The sequence below is a fragment of the Macrobrachium nipponense genome, chromosome 13 (assembly GCF_015104395.2).
Source record: "Macrobrachium nipponense isolate FS-2020 chromosome 13, ASM1510439v2, whole genome shotgun sequence".
In the NCBI taxonomy this organism is placed as follows: domain Eukaryota; kingdom Metazoa; phylum Arthropoda; class Malacostraca; order Decapoda; family Palaemonidae; genus Macrobrachium; species Macrobrachium nipponense.
The window spans coordinates 1,406-21,656 of NC_087206.1; the positions used below are offsets into that span (position 1 = coordinate 1,406).

Here is a 20,251-nt window from a genome sequence, read left to right on the forward strand (position 1 = left end):
TAAGAAATATGAAATATGAAATTCCCAAGTTACGAGTGACCAATTTGCGTTACGTTAATATAATCTCAAGGATGTCGCGAGAGAGAGAGAGAGAGAGAGAGAGAGAGAGAGAGAGAGAGAGAGATTGAACGCCTCGCGGTTCTAAGATATAATGAATCTCTTTCTTCCTTCGGAAAACTGGACAGGGCAGATGACCACAAAACGTTTTTGGGCAATAACTCTTCCAGAAGCTTCAAAATCTTACACAACTTTTTGTACAAAAATGTGTAACCTGCACGTGGCTACTCGGCAAAGACGTACGCGTATGAGACAATTCTGTTAAAAAAAAGACACATACTCTACTTAATCGACACGAAGGAGAACCCCTTATCTCACTTGATGACAGATTCCCAAAACACAAATGAAGTCTGGAGCTCACTTATTAAACGTGTTGACAGATTAGGAAAGCAAACGGATCTCGGAGACCCTCTAATCTCAAAGTGCTGACATAATAGGGAAACAATCGTAGTATCGAACGGACAAAGAAAATCTCTCTCTTTTTTACATTCTACATTATATATATATATATATATATATATATATATATATATGATATATATATCTATATATATATATATATATATATATTCTTTTACATTATGTTATGCGAAATCTGAACACACATTTAAAAACATCCTATCTCTAAGCTATCTAGGAATCTGAAAAAATGTTGCACAATTCTACATAACATTTTATACAGTCACAGAGGAGATATATGCATTTTGAAAGTAGCAATATAAAATAATATATATATATATATATATATATATATATATATATATATATATGAGGTAATTGTACTCATGTTTTATCATACTATGGCACTATTTGAATTTTTTTTCCACTTCATATTATCTGATATGTAGTGTGGTAGATCGGAAAAGAGTTGCAATCTTTAGAGTAGATTTTGGAGTCCAAAAGTCTGGCCACCTGTGCTGTAGACTAACCTCTACTTATCAGACCAGATCAAGGGGTTGGCAAGATCAGTTTGGCTCTCTGTCAATGATTCTGAAAGTCTGACTAGGCTAGGATTATTGAAGTTACTTTACTAATACACCTTTCTCAGTGCATTATGTATTTAAGTTTTAGATATAGGTAGCTGCTTTGAAGAGTCGTACCAAGTTGCTGTAAGTACCTCATAATGCAATTGGTCATTGATGATTGATATTTGGAAACCTAAAGCAAATTATCAACAATCAGACAGTTTTCATTTAAATGAGCAGGCTCTCACAAAGTTAAATAACTTGATCATCATGAATGTGTTTTCTGTTTAAGAGTTATGAGAATATTTCAAAAAGTTTTCATGTGTCTGTCTTTCCCTAGGAGTGTGAGTTCCTCTCAACATGGATGATGAAGCTGAAACCTACAAGTTATGGAGAATTCGCAAAACCATCATGCAGTTGTGTCATGATCGTGGATATTTAGTGACGCAAGATGAGTTAGATCAAACTTTAGACCAATTCAAAGAACAGTTTGGAGCAAAGCCATCAGAAAGACACCCAGCTCGCTCTGATCTCATTGTGCTAGTTGCTCACAACGATGATCCCACAGATCAGATGTTTGTCTTCTTTCCAGATGAGCCAAAGGTTTGTGTTGGTTTGGTAAAACCATTTTTTTCTTTACTAAGGTTTGGTGCATGGTTTCATAATCACACTTTTTTTTTCATTATCTAACTAAAAGGATTGTATTACATTACAGTAGTTCTGTATATATGAAGCTATGTTTGTAAATTTCCCTGGTACTATTTCTTGGTTTCCAGCTTAGTATATATCTGCCGGGTAAGTATGTACAAAACTTTATTGTATTCTAACAATATCATTTTTCATAAAATTTATTATTTGGACACTTACCTACTGTTAAAGTAGTTATATCTCCCCGCCGATTAGGCGAGTCGGCATTCAAACAAAAAATCGAATGGCTGCCCGGATGACTGTCTAGTTTACCTGTTCTCCACCAGGTGTGTTTCGAATGTTTTAGCTCTTATCAGAATTCTCCTTGGCAGCCCACTAAGTTGTGGGGAGGCTGGGTGGGTCTACTTTAACAGTAGGTAAGTATCCAAATAATAAATTTTATTATGAAAATTTATATTAGTATTTAAGATGAATCTTACCTACTGTTAAATTAGCTGATTCCCACATTAGGAAGAAGAGGAGGGTGGGTGGTAGGGCAGCTAGACAAAATTCCGCTCAGCCATTCGAGCTAAAGGTTACTTATACGAAACCCAAAACATTCTCACCTGATCTGGAATCCTTGGTGGACTTTACTGCCACCAGAAGTTGGATTCCATTCAGGGAGCAAGGCTCTCATACATATGCAGCAAAGAGTAGCCTTGCGGAGAAAACTGCTTTGATTCGGCCAGCATGAAACGCAAGCGGTATGAGGGACCCCTGTGCCTGGGTCCTAAAGCCCTATCAAATGACAGTCACTTTAAAAGAATACCTTTACAATATAAAGGTACGCTCCTATGCAAAATTTGTACCTTCACGCTCCCCAAAATATTAAAACCCCGGGACTTAAACAAAAGAGCCTGAAGAATTGCTCTTTTTCGGTTCAGGATAAGACTACCCACTACTAGTAGCGGATTAAGGGCTTTACTGTTTTCCAACACAATTCTGTATACTTAAGGTAGTGATCAGGCAAAAACTGAATTGTACTTCTATTGTGACACATCAATCCTATTCTGGAGCGACAAATTGACTTAACACTAAATGAAGTTGGAACTGTTGCTCACATTATGAATGTTTAACTTCAATAAGGTAGAAGATATGGAGCTAGTTCTCATGCACTAGCATATCCATCATGTCACAGAGGACCTTGTGTTCCTTGACAAAGTTTCTAAAAATCATAACACAAAAGGTTAACTTTGCCTCTTCCAGGCTTAACCTTCACAAATACATTCTAGGTTTTCTAAAACCACAAAACAAAAGGTTGATTTTTGCCTCTTCCAGGCTAACCTTTGACCACAACATCTGTTTTTCTTAAAACCACAAAACCAAAGGTTAATTTTGCCTCTTCCAGCATTTAACTTTGACAAAGATGTTCAAGGTCTCTAAAAGGATGATGAAAATGTTCTAGGATTAACCTTTAAATTTAAATGCTCAGCAGGATAGAGAAGTTTCCTCCCCCCCCCAAAAGGGTTAGATTGGAATTCTTACAGGGAACTGTAAAGCATAGCCTTAACATCACTCTCAGCTCTAAGGCAGAAAGCTAAAATAGCATTCCCTTACACCAGCTTAAAGAAGGTTGTTTACAGCAAATTTACTACTTATTAACCACTGCTAAATAAAAGGTTTTGTACATTCAACTTCCCTGTCAGATATATACTTACCTATAGACTCTGTCGTCCTGACAGAAATTCAAATTTCGCGGCACACGCTTAGAGGTAGGTCAGGTGATCTACCGCCCTGCCGCTGGGTGGCAGGAATAGGAACCATTCCCGTTTTCTAATCAGATTTTCTCTGTCGCCGGTGCCCGCAACATCGTTGTTGGTACCTCCTGACTTGATTTTCGTTTTTCATCGCCATCGATCTTCTGGGCTGTCTTTTTTGGTGAAGTATTGGATCTTTGGTTTGGCATATGCTTTTGTTAACTTTTTTATCAAAATGTTTGAAGAAGAGAACGTTAGAGTGAGACTACCGAATGCTCCGGTAGACCCTCACACCTTTCGCTAGTGTAGGGAATATTAATATTCATTCACTAAGACTTGTAAGAATTGTGTAAAATTGAGTGAGGAAGATTGAAAGACTCTAACTTCCTACTTAAGGAAGTTAGAAAAGCATAGGGCTACAAAAGCTTCCTCGAGAAGCTTTAGTGAGTCTCGTACTACGAGCCAATTAGTGTATTAGCACCTATTATACAAGTAGTTGTTGAATCCTCACATACAGTATTTTCACCTTCTACCTTCACGGAAACTGCAATCCTTCTGTGGAAATTGCAGCTTTGAAGACTCAGAAGGATAGAGCTCAAAATGCGAACTCTTAAAGATAAGCACAGTGCAAGTGGACAGTGATTTTAGTGTTCCCAATGCAGTGGAGGGTGCGTCTGATCGGCTCTGTCTCACTCCCAGGCCTAGACCTCTTCCAAGCTCCCAGGCCCAAAGGAGAAGGTATGTCGAAAACCTTACGGAGGTTACGGAGAATCCCCACCGATCAGGCGTCCCTTCAGCAGGATCTGTGGCGTCCCAGACTGCCAAGGATAGCCATTACAAAGGCATCCGCAGAGAATTCTTCTTGTCTTCCGTTTCCGCTTCGCCCAAGCGCGGATGGAACTCGGCCGAACAGTCGCGCTCTTTAAGCTAAGTTGGAAAGAGCACAAGGCGCCAGCCAGGCTCTAGGCTCCAACTGGGCGCGAGGCTCCAGCCAGGCACGAGGGTCTTACCGGGCTCGAGCCTTCATCCTAACGCGTAGCGCCATCCAGGCGCTAGGCGCCAGCCAAGCGCGTGGCGCTATCCAGGTGCGAGGCGCCAGGATCTCCTTGATCAGCTTACGATAGAGAGTTTTCCTCTAGACGCAAGCCGACAGCCAATAGAGAGGCTTCTTCCTGTATCAACTTCTCACAGGATCAACCTTATCCAGACAAAGATGCAAGATGTCGCACAGGCAGCCGTCGCCTTTGTCAGGATATTCACGAGTCTCCTTCCTAACTCTTTGGACAGGTGAGAAGCCCTTCTCCAATTTACAGAGGACTGCTGTAACAGGCAGTTCCTCTCAGCTTAGGCTCTCTCCTTCAGTTCATATCTTCCCTCATCATGACGAGGCAAGACTTCCAGGAGATTTCTGACTAAGAATCTCCGAGGGATGCTACACTTTTGGAATTTGAATCCTCAGCTGCTTTGCTAATGCAAGAGTTTGGAGACTCTTTTTGTAGGGCCGCCCCTCCTTCTCCTCGTTCTTTGGTTACGAGCATGAAGACATCTCGGGGCCCTGACTCTTTTTTTTCTCTCTATAACTATCCAACCTGCATGGATAAGGTAGTCAGGTTGGTTCTGGAGAGCTGGCATCTAGAAAAAGACTCTAGAAAACTTTAAGCAGATTTTGGTGTCATTAAACACCTCTTCTGCATTTCGGGACTGCGCTGCCAAAGGGGAACATTAAAGTCCTTCCTTCCGAAAGCACAATCTCTGAACAGGAATCCTGCCCCTTCCTCGATTTCTGTGGAAATCGAGAAGACTTTACGCGAATTCCTGGATTTACTTTCTCTCATGTAAGTGCGTTTTCCTTCTTTTGTGAGATATTAAACGTATTGTCAAGTAAGTGCGTAACACCTCATTGACATAAAATGTATACTCTTTGTATCGTAAATGGGTTAGTTCTCATTGACAAAGATCTCAATAACTTTTTATCGCGTAAGCGTATAAGCTCTCTTGGACAAGATTCGGAAGAGCTCTCATTCATTGGTTAGAGGCTCATCCAGGTAATAGACTTGTAGACTACGTCCTTGAAGTCTTAAGTCCAATAGCATAGGAAGCTTGAGCTGTCCTTTTGGGTCCTCGGTTCTCACTTGAGGATCTCCTTCGGCTAATACTAATTCGTTCTCTTGTCGAAAAGAACGAAGACAGTAGTTTCCATTCTCTCTCTTCCTTATCGAGGAAAGAATGGAGTAGAGAATTAGCTGTACAAGTGTACAAGTAAAATAACTTTGCGTTATTTTACTACTGTATGGTTCAAGTCATATACGTATACCGTAGTTACCTCTACGGATGGCAACCGAAAGGACTAGTATTCTAAGTTCTTTTTATCAGTACTCCTTGTAGCCTTCCAGGAGTTTCTGGTGTAAAGACAATGCTTACAGGTATTGTTACGACAACACCAACTCAGCTTCTGTATTTGGCGAAGTCTGTTTCGCTTAAATATGCCTTCTCGAGAGTTTCCTTCTGCTCGATAATAATATTAACCTGTTCCTTCGTAGAATGGAGTAGCTGGCAACTCAGGAAGAATAGTGCGAGACGGCAAACATAGCTGTCACTGTAGACCTACGCAGTACCAGCTGATTCGCTGCCATGCGCGGTCGGTTATATCTCTCTCTCCTGCGGGATTGACTGATTAACCGTATCTCTACCCTACAATCACGAACTTTAGCCTCGTGTTGAGGGAAATTATAGCAAGCATGAATGAACATTGTCTTCGTTTTGCTCAGAAATTTTCAACAGAGATACCTCTTACACCTTTTCGGTGCTGTTTACCGCACTGTAACTGAATTCTGTACGAGTCTACCGCAGCATAGCACTATAATATATTGCTCTCATGCTTATGCGAAGCACAGCCTTATTAGGGAAGGGAGCATGCTCAGTGAGGGAATGGATGGGTCTTCTGGGGACCATTTCCTCGAGGGAGAAGTTTGTTTCCCTTAATGGACTGCAATTCAGACCTCTACAGTTTTTTCCTACCGGAAAACTGAAATAAATCTAAGTTCTAGAAATATTTCTGAAACTTTCTCAATAGGTCAAGGATCACCTCTGGTGATAGCGAATTGGTGCCAGGCATATTGACAGAGGTACTAAGGTACTGGCAATTAGTCTAAAGAATTGGAAACAATACGGTTGGCTCTCCAGTTCCTCGATAGACCGAGTTTTTGGCTAAGGGTTCCAATAGCCTCTCGGATAGCAGGCTCGGTAGCGTCATTGTCCGTTTCCTGATTTCGTTCCCCGTCCAACTGGACGGCAATTCGATCCCATGGGGGGACGAAATTATTAGATCAACTCGAACAATTCCACAGCTCTCTCATATCTCAAGTAGTATCGAGATTCTCTCTCTCTTTGTCCCTTTTCTCGTTAACGAGAGAGAGCCTGTTTTGAACACAGGCACGGAACGTAACGACCCTCAAGAGGTTCGTTGCTCGATGCTGCACGTCCGTGCGGATCTTCTCGATCGATGGCAGCATCTACTGACGTCTGAGTAATCTTCGCTTAGATGTTTGTCGAGAGTTGTGGAAACTTTGAGGATGTCCTTTCATAGATCTCTTCGCAATGTTGAAGACGAAGAGGCTTCCTCTAGACTGCTCCCTTATTCTCGTTCCAAGAGCGGTAGCAGTAGACGCCGTCCTTTATTATGGAAGGGGGATAGATGTTAGTATTTTTTCCCCTATTCTAATTCTTAGGAGAATTATTAAGATAATAGCTGGTGTTAGAGGAAGTGAGGATGACACTGTTCGCCCCATTTTGGCCTTCGAGTGGCTGGATTCACAGAGGTCACGTCATTCCTACAGCACTTTCCAAGGGCCCTTCCCAAGAGAGTCTATCTTCTCTAACAGGCTCACTTCGAGAGGTACCTCAAAACCTCTCCACTCTGAGTCTGATTACAGGCAGACTGTCGAGAAGTTGACCGGAAGGAGAGTTTTTTTTTCAAGGCTAATGGCAAGTGTCATTGCCAAGGCAAAGAAGTGCTACCTTTCTTGCAGTGCACATTAAAGAAACTGTCCTCTTCCAATACCTCTGTGACTTACTTTGCTGTTTTCTTCCCTTTCTGAGGGAAGAATCATTTTTGGCTTTATCTACTTTCAAAAGATACAGTAGCAGGTTCTCCGCTGTCTTTACAAGGGGCCTAAAGATAGCAGAGGACAAAGATCTTCATGATCTTATACGATCCCTCTAGACAACCAAGAGTAGGACATCACGTACTCCAAGTTGGAATCTCGACGTACGTGGTCCTCAGATCTCTTTTCCGACAAGTTTAAACCTCCTCATCAAGCTTCTTTTAGAATCTTACGAGGAAATGCATTTTTCTCTTAGCCCTCGCAACTACCAAGAGGACAAGTGAACTTCCTGCATTGGATTCTTGCATCGGATTCGAAGGAGACTTGGCGATTTGTTCTTTTCAGCCATTATTTCTGGCAAAGAACTAAAACCCTTCTATCCCTGGCTCAGAGCTTTGAAGTCAAGGGACTTTCCCATTTAGTAGGGAAAGAGATAGAAAGGTCTCTTTGCCCAGTCAGGGCGCTTAAGTTTTTTCTTCAGAAGAAGAAACGGTTTAACGATTGCCTGCGGAGTCTTTGGTGTGCGGTGAGGGACCCGAAGCGCTTCCCAGAAGGTGCTCATAGGGATATGAAGAGAGCCAAGAAAGCCCTGGTTTCGCCTGCTTTCGGCTCTGAGTCATCTTCGACTTCCAGATCTCCTTCCCCTCCTTCAGACAAGGAGAGGGAAGATTCTGCAACGAAAATCCTCCTTAACATACAGGAGTAAATCTCGTCAGTGACGGAAGTACTCACGAAGGATCCTCCTCGGAGGAATACTTCTCTCTCTTGTCCCATTAGGAGATCCTCTCCCCTACTGGACGTTCCATGCTCCAAGTGCCTCTCTTCTACTCCTCGGAAGCAAGAGGCTCGAGATTTTTAGTGAACGAGCCTTCTTCCCCTTCCGATCAAAAGTGCCAGCCAGCGATATACGAGGTCCGTTTCCAGGCGGGAGGCTCCTTCTAGTCAAGAGTCGTCGGACAACCTCCAGTCTACTGTCAGACGTCTGTCGCCAGTGGAAAGAGGATTCTTTGCCAGGTGCCAGCCGCGCTCCTGGTGCGAGCCGTTTCTCAGCTGCTCGGCGCCAGCCAACCGCGAGTCCCTGGTCAGGAGCGAGTCTCCTTCCAGGCGCGAGACTTTATTAAGCTCGAGGCGCCAGCCAGGCGCGTGGCTCCGGCCAGGCGTGAAGCTCCAGGCAGGCGCGAGGTGCCAACCAGACGATAGTAGCCAGGCGCTAGGAGCCAGGCAGGCGCATGACGCTAGCCAGGCGCAAAGCGCCAGCGAGGAGCCAGCCAGGCGCGAGGCGCCAACCAGGCGCTAGGAGCCAGTCAGGCGCGTGGTGCCAGCCAGGCACGAAGCTACAGCCAGGCGCAAGGCGCCACCCAGACGAGTCCCATATCAAAGAACGCCCTGGCCTTCTTTGGGACAAGTGTGATCTCCGAAGTACGCAATAAGTGCCCTGATGATTCCTTCAAGCAGCTGAGAGTTAAAGCGCAGGAGGTGCGAGCCGTTGCGACTTCTCTTTCTTTCCATAAGAATAGGTCAATTAAGGACATTTTAGCTGCCACATACTGGAGATGCAACTCTGTGTTGACTTCCCATTTCTCGAAGGATGTCAGAATAACCTACGAGAGATCTTTCTCTCTTGGTTTATGCGTGTCTGCGGATACGTTGCTGGGACAGGGAGCCTATACTGATCCTTAATTAGTTAGTTAAATTTTAATTATTTAATGTTCGAGTTTTTATGGTTGGTTGAAAGGAGTTTGGGGATAACTCCTTTCAATCTCAATACTTACCCTCGTGTTAGGATCAGGTGATCGGGATCGGTGTTGTGCTCCTCGATTATGTCATTAGGCAAAGTATTTTGTCATATAAGTAGAATAGCACCCATTGACAAAAAATCCTCAGGCTCTGTCGAGTAAGCGGATAAGACCCCATTGACAGACCCACAAGAACTCTTAGCATGAGGTCATTACCTCGCTGAGGCTCTTGAGGCTAGGCAGTAGCCATGAAGTCTTCCACCTAATCAAGTAGGAACCAAGGTTTTATTTATTACCTACAACGTATGTTGTTTACCTGTCTATTCAGTAATTAGCTGTCTCTTACCCTCCACCAAAGGTGCCAATCAGCTAAGTATATATCTGACAGGGAAGTTGAATGTACAAAAATGATATTGTTATGATACAATAAAGTTTTGTACATACTTACCTGGCAGATATATACAATTAAATGGCCCACCCAGCCTCCCCTTAAGAGACAGGTGGAAGAGAAAATCTGATTAGAAAACGGGAATGGTTCCTATTCCTGCCACCCAACGGCAGGGCGGTAGATCACCTGACCTACCTGTAAGCGTGTGCCGCGAAATTTGAATTTCTGTCGGGACGACGGAGTTTATAGCTAAGTATATATCTGCCAGGTAAATATGTATAAAACTATATTGTATCATAACAATATCATTTTTACAGTAAATTGAGATAAAGTTTAGACCCGCATCTAAACTCCAGAGAGAGACTGATATAGAGCTGAAGGGGCTTCAATCTCAACACCTTACAGTGCTGGTCCTCAGCAAGATCTAAAAGTACTTGATGCAATACTGAGGAAAGTACGTATAGAACGATAACTTTGGAAGTAGACAGTGAAAAGTCTTATCTCCTCTAAACAGAAAACATTGACGTCTACAAGGTTCCAGTGCTGAAAATTCCTCCAGAATGGTACCCTCAGCAACACACAGACCACTGCTTCTGACCCCAGGCCATGGCAGTTTTAAATTAAGGACAGATCCTATGATAACTTGAAAATCTTATTATTGGGAGGGGACATTCTAACCTCTCCAAGCAGTTAAGGAGATGCCTATGTAAATGGAACTTTATGGAATTGTGTAGTAGAGTTGATTTCTTCTCAACGGAAGAATGAGACATTTACCAAGAGCATTGGAAATTCTGGAAAGTTTTGCCCTGAGGCTACAAGTGCTCTTCAGGAGACTAAGCAATTCTTGAACATAAAATTGCTCAATAGAATTCAGAGTAGATACAAGGGGCAGGCCTATGAGTCTGAATTAGGCAAAATTTAAGGAAATGTCCACTCCTCAAGCCTGAGGGCCAACAAAGTAGTAGTAATCATTTGGCTGTCCCTGTTCATCTACATGGTAGGAAGCTAAATGAGTGTTCCTTAAATCCACCCCAGTGCCAAACTTATGGATGTCAGGGCCCTTGTAGGCAGTTGTTCTTCCTGAATCCCCAATTGCTAAAACACTGTCCTTCCACAGAATGAATGATCAAACCAATATGTTGTTTCATTTCACTCAAAGCAGCAAACTTCCCACAAAGACTTTGTTTCTGACCGGGAATAAACCTGCTAAGCATCCTGATGTCCTTCCACTGCCCTGACATCTAAAAAGTTTTACCAGGTGTAGTTGACCATTCTATGTTGCATGAAAGGTTAATGACACTAGTTAAACTCTGTGTTGCATGACAGAGGGAAAAGACCAAAACTTGGACTTAGGTTTAAGAACCAAATGGACGATTCCTGGTTAAAGTGTCCCTCCTACAGTCCTGGAGCCAAAGTTGGTTCTGGATTATTTACAAATTTAATTAAAGTTATTTGTAAGTCGTAATTCTTACGCTGAAACCATACATTAATTGACCATGATTATCTGAAAATAATCCATAAGGCCATGTTTCCTAATGAGGAAAAGCCCTTACCATATAGGAAGTTTCTTTCCTGTCTAAAATCTTCAAGCGGCACATGCCTATTCATCTTGACCGACAAGCATGCATAATTAAATATCATCCCCATAGATAAGAATGGGGATATAAAGAATTAACAATATAGTGCATAGAAATTGGGCCAGAAGCAACAGGTCCTTGGTCTTTGGAATCCTGTTGACAGAGTGGGCTAACTTGAATAACTGATTCAGTAGAAGTGTCTTGCTCCTAAAGTCGACACCATCTACCAATGGGCAACAAGTCCCTGACATAACTTACAGAGGGCTGCACACTAACCCAAAGTGCACAGAACAGCAATGCCTTCTAGTAAAAACCCTTTGAAGGAACTTGCATGACTGGATGTATGGTAAGTGGAATGAATACATTCTGCATGTGTACCACAAGTCTGACCATTCTTTGGAAAGGCACTAAAACCATGCTAGAAAACCAACAAGTATATGGGCAGACACTTACTATTATTCAGTCTCCAAATGTCCAAGAATATCTCCAATTCCTTATGGGTGTCTTCCTAAACAACTACCCTTGGACCATCATTCCCTCTATATACAATCTCCTACTAAAAGAGACTTATGAGAGATCTCTGCTGAAGACAAGGGAAGCTATAAGAAAGAGAATAAACCAGTGGAGGACAATCACAAAGAATCACAACTGCCCTTCACCGTCTCCAGCATATAACATGCTGGTCCCAAGTCTCTCCATGTATGTTAGGAGGATGCAATTGTCCACATCCCAGAACCTGAATCTGCACTTATCCCCGAAAGGTATAAAATAAGACTACCAATAGATAATCCCGAACTGCATAATCAGACAGTAAGCGAAAGTGTTCTGACTTCTTCCAAACAGAGTGAGTATAAGCATGAGGACATTACCCTGCAGCATCAGAAAAAAGTTAATTGTTTTAGTTACTTGTTTCCTCGCTAAAACTCCGGCTTGGTTGGCGTCTCCACCTCTCTAAGAAGTCGCAGAGGTGAGACAACGTATATAAAAGGTAATAACTCAAGCAGACTGAAAATCCATCAGTATGTCTGTCGGATGGATGGATTATGGAATTTAAGGCATAGCCCAAGCGCTGGGACCTATAAGATCATTCAGCGCTGAAATGAAAGTATGGCTAGATGGAAAAATGAGGAATGAAATGAAAATGATAAACTGATGACAATCCTGCACCTGAACAGGACTGTACATCAGCAAAGGCCATTTACTCTCCCCCCAGCATTCCGATCATCCAAAGTTATGAAAGATCATTTTGGCCATGTCTGTCAGTCTCGAGTTTATTTCCCCACAGGAAAGAGAAAGAAAGCGAACCTCCTATTAAAGACGGTTAAAGGACTAATAACCGTTGTACAGAAAAAGTCGGCATTCGGCTCTCCGCGACTTTAAAAGACCAGACGACAAGCCAAGGCAGACAAAGGGAGATTGTGTCCGAGGACGAGAAAAGTTACGAAATGCTCTCAAATTGGAGAAAGCGCTGGTTCTCTTCTCCATTATTTAGAGTGCGCCAAAATATGCTAAGACAATTAAGATATATTCTCTATGTGGCCTCTATCCTCAACAAAATGAGGATACAGCAAGGCGTATTATGGCAACAAACGTCGACAGGCCCAAACGAGTTCCTCCAACTCCATTTAAACTCTTCTTCCGTAAGCGGGCGACGGGAGGAGACAGCTGCCGACAGGAGGTAAACAAAGAGCTTAAAGGATTGCTCATTCTCCGCACCCCTTGGCGACAAAAAGTGACACTTGTCGATAAGAGGTGACAGCAGCTGAGTGCTGTATCGAATCCATGACGACTCATTGAGAACAAGACAGTTTAAGCGACTCGGGACTCAGCCAAGTCCGCACTCAGCACGAGTCAACTGCGTTCACACGAGTCAACAATGTCCACAGCAGGGTTCCCCGATGTATCACACCAAATTAACGTACCAAATCTCTTCAAATTATCGCATTTTGATTAATAATCGTTTATCGTACAGATGGTCAAATTACCGTACTACTCGTACACTCGTACGATAATTATCATACGTCTGGGAACCCTGGTCCGCAGTCCGCACGAGTCAACAGGAGAGAGAACGAAGCGCCAAAAGTGGAAGGCGGTGGGAGAGGTGTTACAACAAAGCTCCCACCTCGTCCGAAAGCGATCGTACATACTTGAAAGCATTCCTATATGAAACTAAGTAAGAAATCTGTTAAGCTAGATTATCTAACTCGACGAGAACTGTAGATACTACAGACAGTGTAGACTTGAAAGAGAAACATTAATCGAGGCAGTAGTAAGAGATTTGCCAATAGCCGGAGAGGAAGCACGCAAAGAACAAACACAAGCATTACGAAGAAAAAGGAATATGCTAGCATACTAGAATTTGGAATAACCAAAACATGAGAGATAAACAGTCGACCGAGTCGACATATCTAAATATGTAAAACTCGCTACAGATACATTATCATCTCAATAAAATGTCTACACCTATACGTATCATATATTATTAAGCCCCTGCATGCTAACACCTCAAGCTAGGTGTTGAAGATGACATAATGCGCCTAAGGAGCGAGCATTAACGCTTACGGAAACGGTCCTTATGTGAACTCTTTAATGGTCCTTTGGCGAACACTTTAAACGAGATTCAGATCATGAAAAGGGCGAAGTAGGTATTGGAGGGCACAGAATCCCATCGTCCCGAGAACCGACCCGGTTCCCTGGCAGCGGACGTTTCCAACTGTCGCAGGGCAGTCCTAGGCTCGGGCTACTTACAGACGAGGGCACCAACACCTGACTTTTAACAGGAAATGCGAAAATGAGCGCACACTGGAGGGATTCGGAACGTTCCCGTCACGAACTAAATTAAAATTGTATTAGAACTAAAAATAGGTTAATTTTCTAACTTCTCGTTACGCTTTTCCTGAACCGAATGGGGAGTAGAAGGCGGAGCTACAATGGAAGTCAATACTAGCCTACTAAAATGCCTAGTCTGAGTAGGGATAGCCTGACAGGTTTAAGCCCTGATCTAACTAATTGCTTTGCAATCTATTAGTTCCAGTCTTCCTATATCTGACATATTCAGGCATAAATTTCTCAGAACAATTCCCTACATTCTTCACATCTAGTAGTTCCAAAATCACACCCTGTACCCCTGCCAGTACAAAGGAATGTTGATAAACTTCCAATTTTACCATCCTGGTTACACCAAAACATTCCTACATAGCCTGATGTTATTGGTTTTACTTCCGCTGGAAGATATCCTAGGAAAATGAAATAATACCATAAACAAGTGTAAAACAGCCAAACTTCATAGAATACCAACAGTCGCCTAGCCGCAATGGCGGCAAGGAGAATTCTGACAAGAGCTAAAACATTCGAAACTCACCTGGTGGAGAACAGGTAAACTAGACAGTCATCCGGGCAGCCATTCGAATTTTTGTTTGAATGCTGACTCAGCGGGGAGATATAGCTAATTTAACAGTAGGTAAGATTCATCTCAAATAAATTTCATTGTGGAACTTGAACACTTACAAGGTGTTGCCAATGAAAACTTGTTTATAAGACTATGCAAATATTAACTGTAGATATCATCATTGTCTGTAGATTGCAGGGTTATGAAAATTCAAAGTGAGCTACTGATCCTTTAAGTGGAAACTGAGAAAATTTACTGTAGTCGTCCATCAGGAAGGACATTTAAGAATAAAGCTCTTAAAAATAAAACTGATGCATAGAAGGGTTAGTCTAACACAAGCACCTTGTCATTAGCAAGGTTTTTGGGGTGATTTGTTTAAGTATCCTTTAAAAAGTAAAATTATATATATTTTGTTAAATACCAGTGTTGCACTTCCATATATATGGTGGACTATCAATGCAAAAATGTAGAACATATTTACTAGTTTCCTCTCAATCTCTATTCACTCCAGAGCACTCATTCACATACAATTAATATCATATTCTTCTCATTTAGATTAGTATAGGCTTGCTAAATATTGGAATGGTTGCAAGTCTGTTAATGTAAGAACAGTTACTGTCTGTAACAATATTTTCCAGGAATCAGATTAGGTAATGAACCTCTTTCATGGTCTGTGGCCAAAATATACTGTCTGTGATAAATTTCCTGAACTGTACTTCAATATTGTACCCTCCATTTTTTTACTTTTTCTCTTATTAAACATGGATCTTCTAAGGATGATGAAGTCCATCTAAATAGTAAAACCTTCATACGAGTTGCTGTCAGGGACAGGGGATTGGTTTATGTGTAGCCAATATGCAGGCATAAATTATAGTGCAGGGAAGAGGGATCTAACTTGTTGAAAAATAGATCCACCTTTTGTTTTATCCTTCCCAACAATTACTCATCATGGATGCTTATGTTGTAGGGGGTTGCTGCCTTGAGTCTGCTCTACATGAGAAATTTAAATGGGGGTTACCAAAGGGTCTTTGTTACATCATTTTGGCTCAAAATACTTGTTGAACCCTTTTAACATTTCATCTGTCCCCCTTGGCCTGATCCTGTCCAGCAGCCATAGTTTTCTTTCTTGCTCTAGCCCTCATTTCCACCTTTTAATTATCAATATATCCTTTCTGGCCAGCCTTTGAATCCAGAAATGTGGCTTCGTAGAAACTTAAAATAATAGGAGGTATTTTCATCTGAGGTTTGTGTCATTACATTAATGATATTAGATTATGTGAAACATGGTTTGTAGAGTAGCAGCTACTACATAACACCAATCTGGTCTGAGTTCAGAGAGATGTCTCGCACCAAGGCTCAGGAACGACATCTCGTAGTGGCTGTTACCCAGTTAGCGATATGCATGAGTAAAATCGATTTGCATTTTCGGACTGTGGAAGTTCTTGAAAATTTTATTGTTAAATTGGTATTTCAAGAGGAATTGACTGTGCAGAAGCAAACCAAGGGTAAAGGAGAGGAACAAGAGCTCTTCTTGTTTCTACAAATATTGTACTTGAGGCTTGTCCCATTGTGCTCTTTATCTACACAGTAAGACTTTTGAGTAGAGTCAATAAAACTTTCAATAATGATATGAGAAGGCTTGTGATTAGTACCTCTGCTTCCATAATATTGTGTGGCTTGTATTTGATTGATAACAAATTTAGTAACTTTGCAGCATTGAGAAATTTTCACTGTCACTGAACAGCTTGTAATTGTTGTGTGTTATTTCCTATTTCATTATTTAGCTAGAGGCTTAAGTTTTGCTGGATTGGTTCATAGAAGCAGCATTTATGTCACAATTTAAAAATTCATGTTTTTCAGGTTGGTGTAAGAACTATTAAAACGTATTGTACCCGTATGCAGGAAGAAAACATTCAAAGAGCAATTATAGTTGTACAAGCAGGAATGTCACCTTCAGCAAAGCAGGTCAGAATGATTTTCATGTTTTTATGTGAAATTGTGTGTATTCTTTGGTTTGGATAGGTAACTTGGGTCATGTTTAGTGTATCAGTGGTCAAAAACAAAACCATCATTTATACCATTGCCTCATTCATGATTCCTCACGAAATCACGAACATTCCATCCCCAAGTATCACTTAGAAGATTGTCTGCAAGCTGAATGCACTCATGCCTTTAGGTCCATTTAGATAAGTACAGTAGTACCTCGTATTTCGAACTTAATCCGTTCCAGAAGGCTGTTCAAAATATGAAACAAATATCCCCATAAGAAATAAAGGGAATCAGGATGATTCGTTCCAGCCAACCCAAAAAGTCCCCCTTTTCACATTTTTTCTATTATTAATGTGTTCAAAAGTTGAATCAAGAGTGTAAAGTAATGAAACCGTACGTTATATGAAGTAAAATTTTCTCAATTTTATTTTTTCTATGTACAATTTACAAACTGTTTGGTAAAAATGGTGCCGGCCAGCTGGGGGATGGAGGGAGGAGAGACGGGAACCCTCTTGAGCAAACCGAATTGATTACAGTATGCAAAGGTTGATAACAAAATACATTTTATTCACATTAGGTACAAAGATAATTAAAGGAATCGATAGTGTGTGTGTCCGATTGTGTCAGAGAGAGAGTAATTAGCGTGTTTACACTTACATCAACTTACTGTTGGCAAACAGCAGACTTAAAAAAAACATGAGGATTTTACAAACAAATAAGTAATAAGTCAAGAATGCAAGAAAAGAAAAGTGAAATAAAATAACTTTTCACAAGGAAGCCGTTTAAACAAATAATCGAAGGCACGCAGAAGCTGAAAGCGCCGCCTGTTTGTTTATTACAGAGCTGAGTTACTTTTACAATAGTAAAAATATCGTAAAAAGCAATTATCACTAGATTGGTATTTTACCGTAACAAAAATAAAAGTGATTTGCGCAGATCAAGTGTAAGTGAAAGAAATGGGGGAATAATCATCCCAGATAAGTCAATGGCAAGCAGAGCCGTTTTCTCTCTCTCTCTCTCTCTCTCTCTCTCTCTCTCTCTCTCTCTCTTTCTCTCCTCTCTCTCTCTCTCTCTCTCTCGTCATCTCTCTCTCTCTCTCACTCAGCGCACCGAACACTGACTCGAGCAAGTGTTTTTTTTTTACCGTGTTGCGTTTGTTTTCATGTTTTATCATTATGTTAAATTTATTGTGAAATATTTTTTATGTGAATTGCTACTGCTTTTATGTATATATTATAGTAAAGATTTTACTGTCTCTTCTTCTCTCCTCAACAATACCACGACGCACGATAACTTAAAATCATTCATTCATTATTCCTAAAAAATATAAATGCTACCTCCCTCTACATCAAGTTTGCTGTATATCACCGCAATGATGAATGATTTTGTTAATCATTTTTGATAAGTTTTATTGTGAAAAGCTTTGTTCTTTCATTTACTATTTTGTTAATATTGTTCAACTCAAGGTCCAAAGAGTATTGGAGGTCTTGTCAGCGCTGACCCAAAATAAGTTTCTGCCAGGTCGAGAGCGTGACGTCAACTCAACCTCGTCTAAGGCTACCACGAGGAAGGTCCTTTATTAATCCAATGGACAACAGCAAATACTATACATGTTTGCGGATGCTCTACATCGGATGCCAATGTTCATATTTTCTAATCACTACTGTAGACAATATGTTAATGATACACGAATAATAGTTCACATTACCAGTGAACTGAGTCGATGTTAAACAAATAGAAAAATAATATAGTAACAGAGCAATAAAAATAGCAATGGTAAAAATCACATTCAGTCCTTATTAACCATAATCGTCAACTTTTGTTCCATTCAGGTGTGGCTGTGCAGGCGCTTGCTGGGATCCTACTTTTGTTCATGGTAGATCATTATTAGGTGTCAATTTCAGAACGTAATTTGAATGGAAATACGCTTTGGATTTACACAATCCATCTACGTATTTATAAAGTAATGAAATTATAAACCGCAAATACCCAGACCTATAAATATAATTTCATAAAGGCAACTGTGATAGCCATTGACAGGTTACGATGTGGAAGGTTTTTTGGGAAAAAGTATGAACTAATGTATCCAGTGTGTTGTCACTCATACTTGTTTTTTTTATTCGAGCCAATTCTCACCAGAGTAGCCTAGATGGAAATTTCTCTAGCCGGTATTTAACTTTTGTCATCCAAGTAACAACACACCTTAACCACCCTGATGGTCCTTATATACCAACCCAAGAGTGGATAAAAAGGAATAGTTTGCAGTCGATATGAGTTTTCATTTCAGCCTTTTGTTCTCGTGGGATTCATGACTGGATTTCTTGTTGCTTCAGTCGCGAATTTGTCAACTATTTATGATCCCGTGGATTCGTCAGTTCAATGAATTCAAGATACATTTTGCTATTTTTGCATCCTTGTCCATTAATTTTATTTTTATTTTTAATAAAATTTTAATTAAAACTGAATTTTATTAGTTTTTTGTTTGTGAAAATGAGCACCAAGCTAATCTTAAAGGGAACACGTAGTTCATTTGGCTACATCCACTATAATTGTTATTCATTCTTTTTCATGTTTAACAAGCATTGTTCCTGATTCCAGTAATTGCAGCTTTGTATCATCCTGACCCTTCCCTAATTAGAGCATCAGTGTCGATTTTTGCTTTCCTTTTCATTTGGATCAAATTAAATGAGACTCCGTTTAACCAACGCCTCACCCACCCCCGTTACTGATTCTCCAGCTTTGAAGTCTCCAGGTATATAGATAACTACTTACTGGAGGCAGCATTGGAGTCTTGGGATGTAGATAACTACTTACTGAAGGCAGCATTGAAGTCTCCAGGTCACAGATAAATACTTATTGGAGGCATTATTGAAGTCTCCATGTCACAGATAACTACTTAACCCTTAAACGCCGAAGCGGTAAAAAAAAAATTTGTCTCCCGTGTGCCGGAGGTGTTTCGGAGTGAGCGCAGAAGCGGAAAAAATATTTTTTTTCAAAAAAACACAGCGCTCTTAGTTTTCAAGATTAAGAGTTAATTTTTGGCTCCTTTTTTTGTCATTGGCTGAAGTTTAGTATGCAACCATCAGAAATGAAAAAAATTATCATCATCATATATAAATAATGCGATATATGATAACGCAAAAACGAAATTTCATATATAATTGTATTCAAATCGCGCTGTGCACAAAACGGTTAAAGGTAACAAGTTACTTTTTTTTTTTGTAATGTACACTAAATTGCGATCATCTTGGTATATAACACATTGTAAAACAATAAAAGCAACACAGAGAAAATATTATCACAAATGATGCATGAATTTGTAATGCGCGGGCGTAAAAAAATATTTTTTTTTAAAAATTCACATAAATCTAAATATTGTTATAGAGACTTCGAATTTGTTTCAAGATGAAGTTAAATGATGGAATATTATGATACTGTAAGAGTTTTAGTTGCTTACAATTGCAGTTTTCGACCATTTCGGACGAGTTGAAGTTGACCAAATGTAGAAATTTTTTTATAAATTTTTTTTATATGCAATTTATTTCGGAAATTAGAAAAGCTACAACCTTCAAATATTTTTCCTTTTATTCTACATGAAATTGTGCACATTTTCATATATAAAACTCTATGAAATGCCTAATATGAAACGGGGCAAATTTCCCGA

General features: G+C 40.6%; 1 protein-coding gene across 1 annotated transcript in view; it reads left to right on the top strand.

Annotated features, from left to right (window-relative positions):
* Positions 1 to 1,332: 1,332 nt before the first annotated feature.
* The window catches only part of LOC135225579 (DNA-directed RNA polymerases I, II, and III subunit RPABC1), a 31,318-nt gene continuing 12,399 nt past the window's right edge, over positions 1,333 to 20,251 (top strand). The window contains exons 1-2 of the mRNA XM_064264857.1: positions 1,333 to 1,625; positions 16,459 to 16,563. Of these exons, the coding sequence (XP_064120927.1) occupies positions 1,383 to 1,625; positions 16,459 to 16,563 (348 nt within the window). The 5' untranslated portion in view covers positions 1,333 to 1,382. The remainder of the gene's footprint in view (positions 1,626 to 16,458; positions 16,564 to 20,251) is intronic.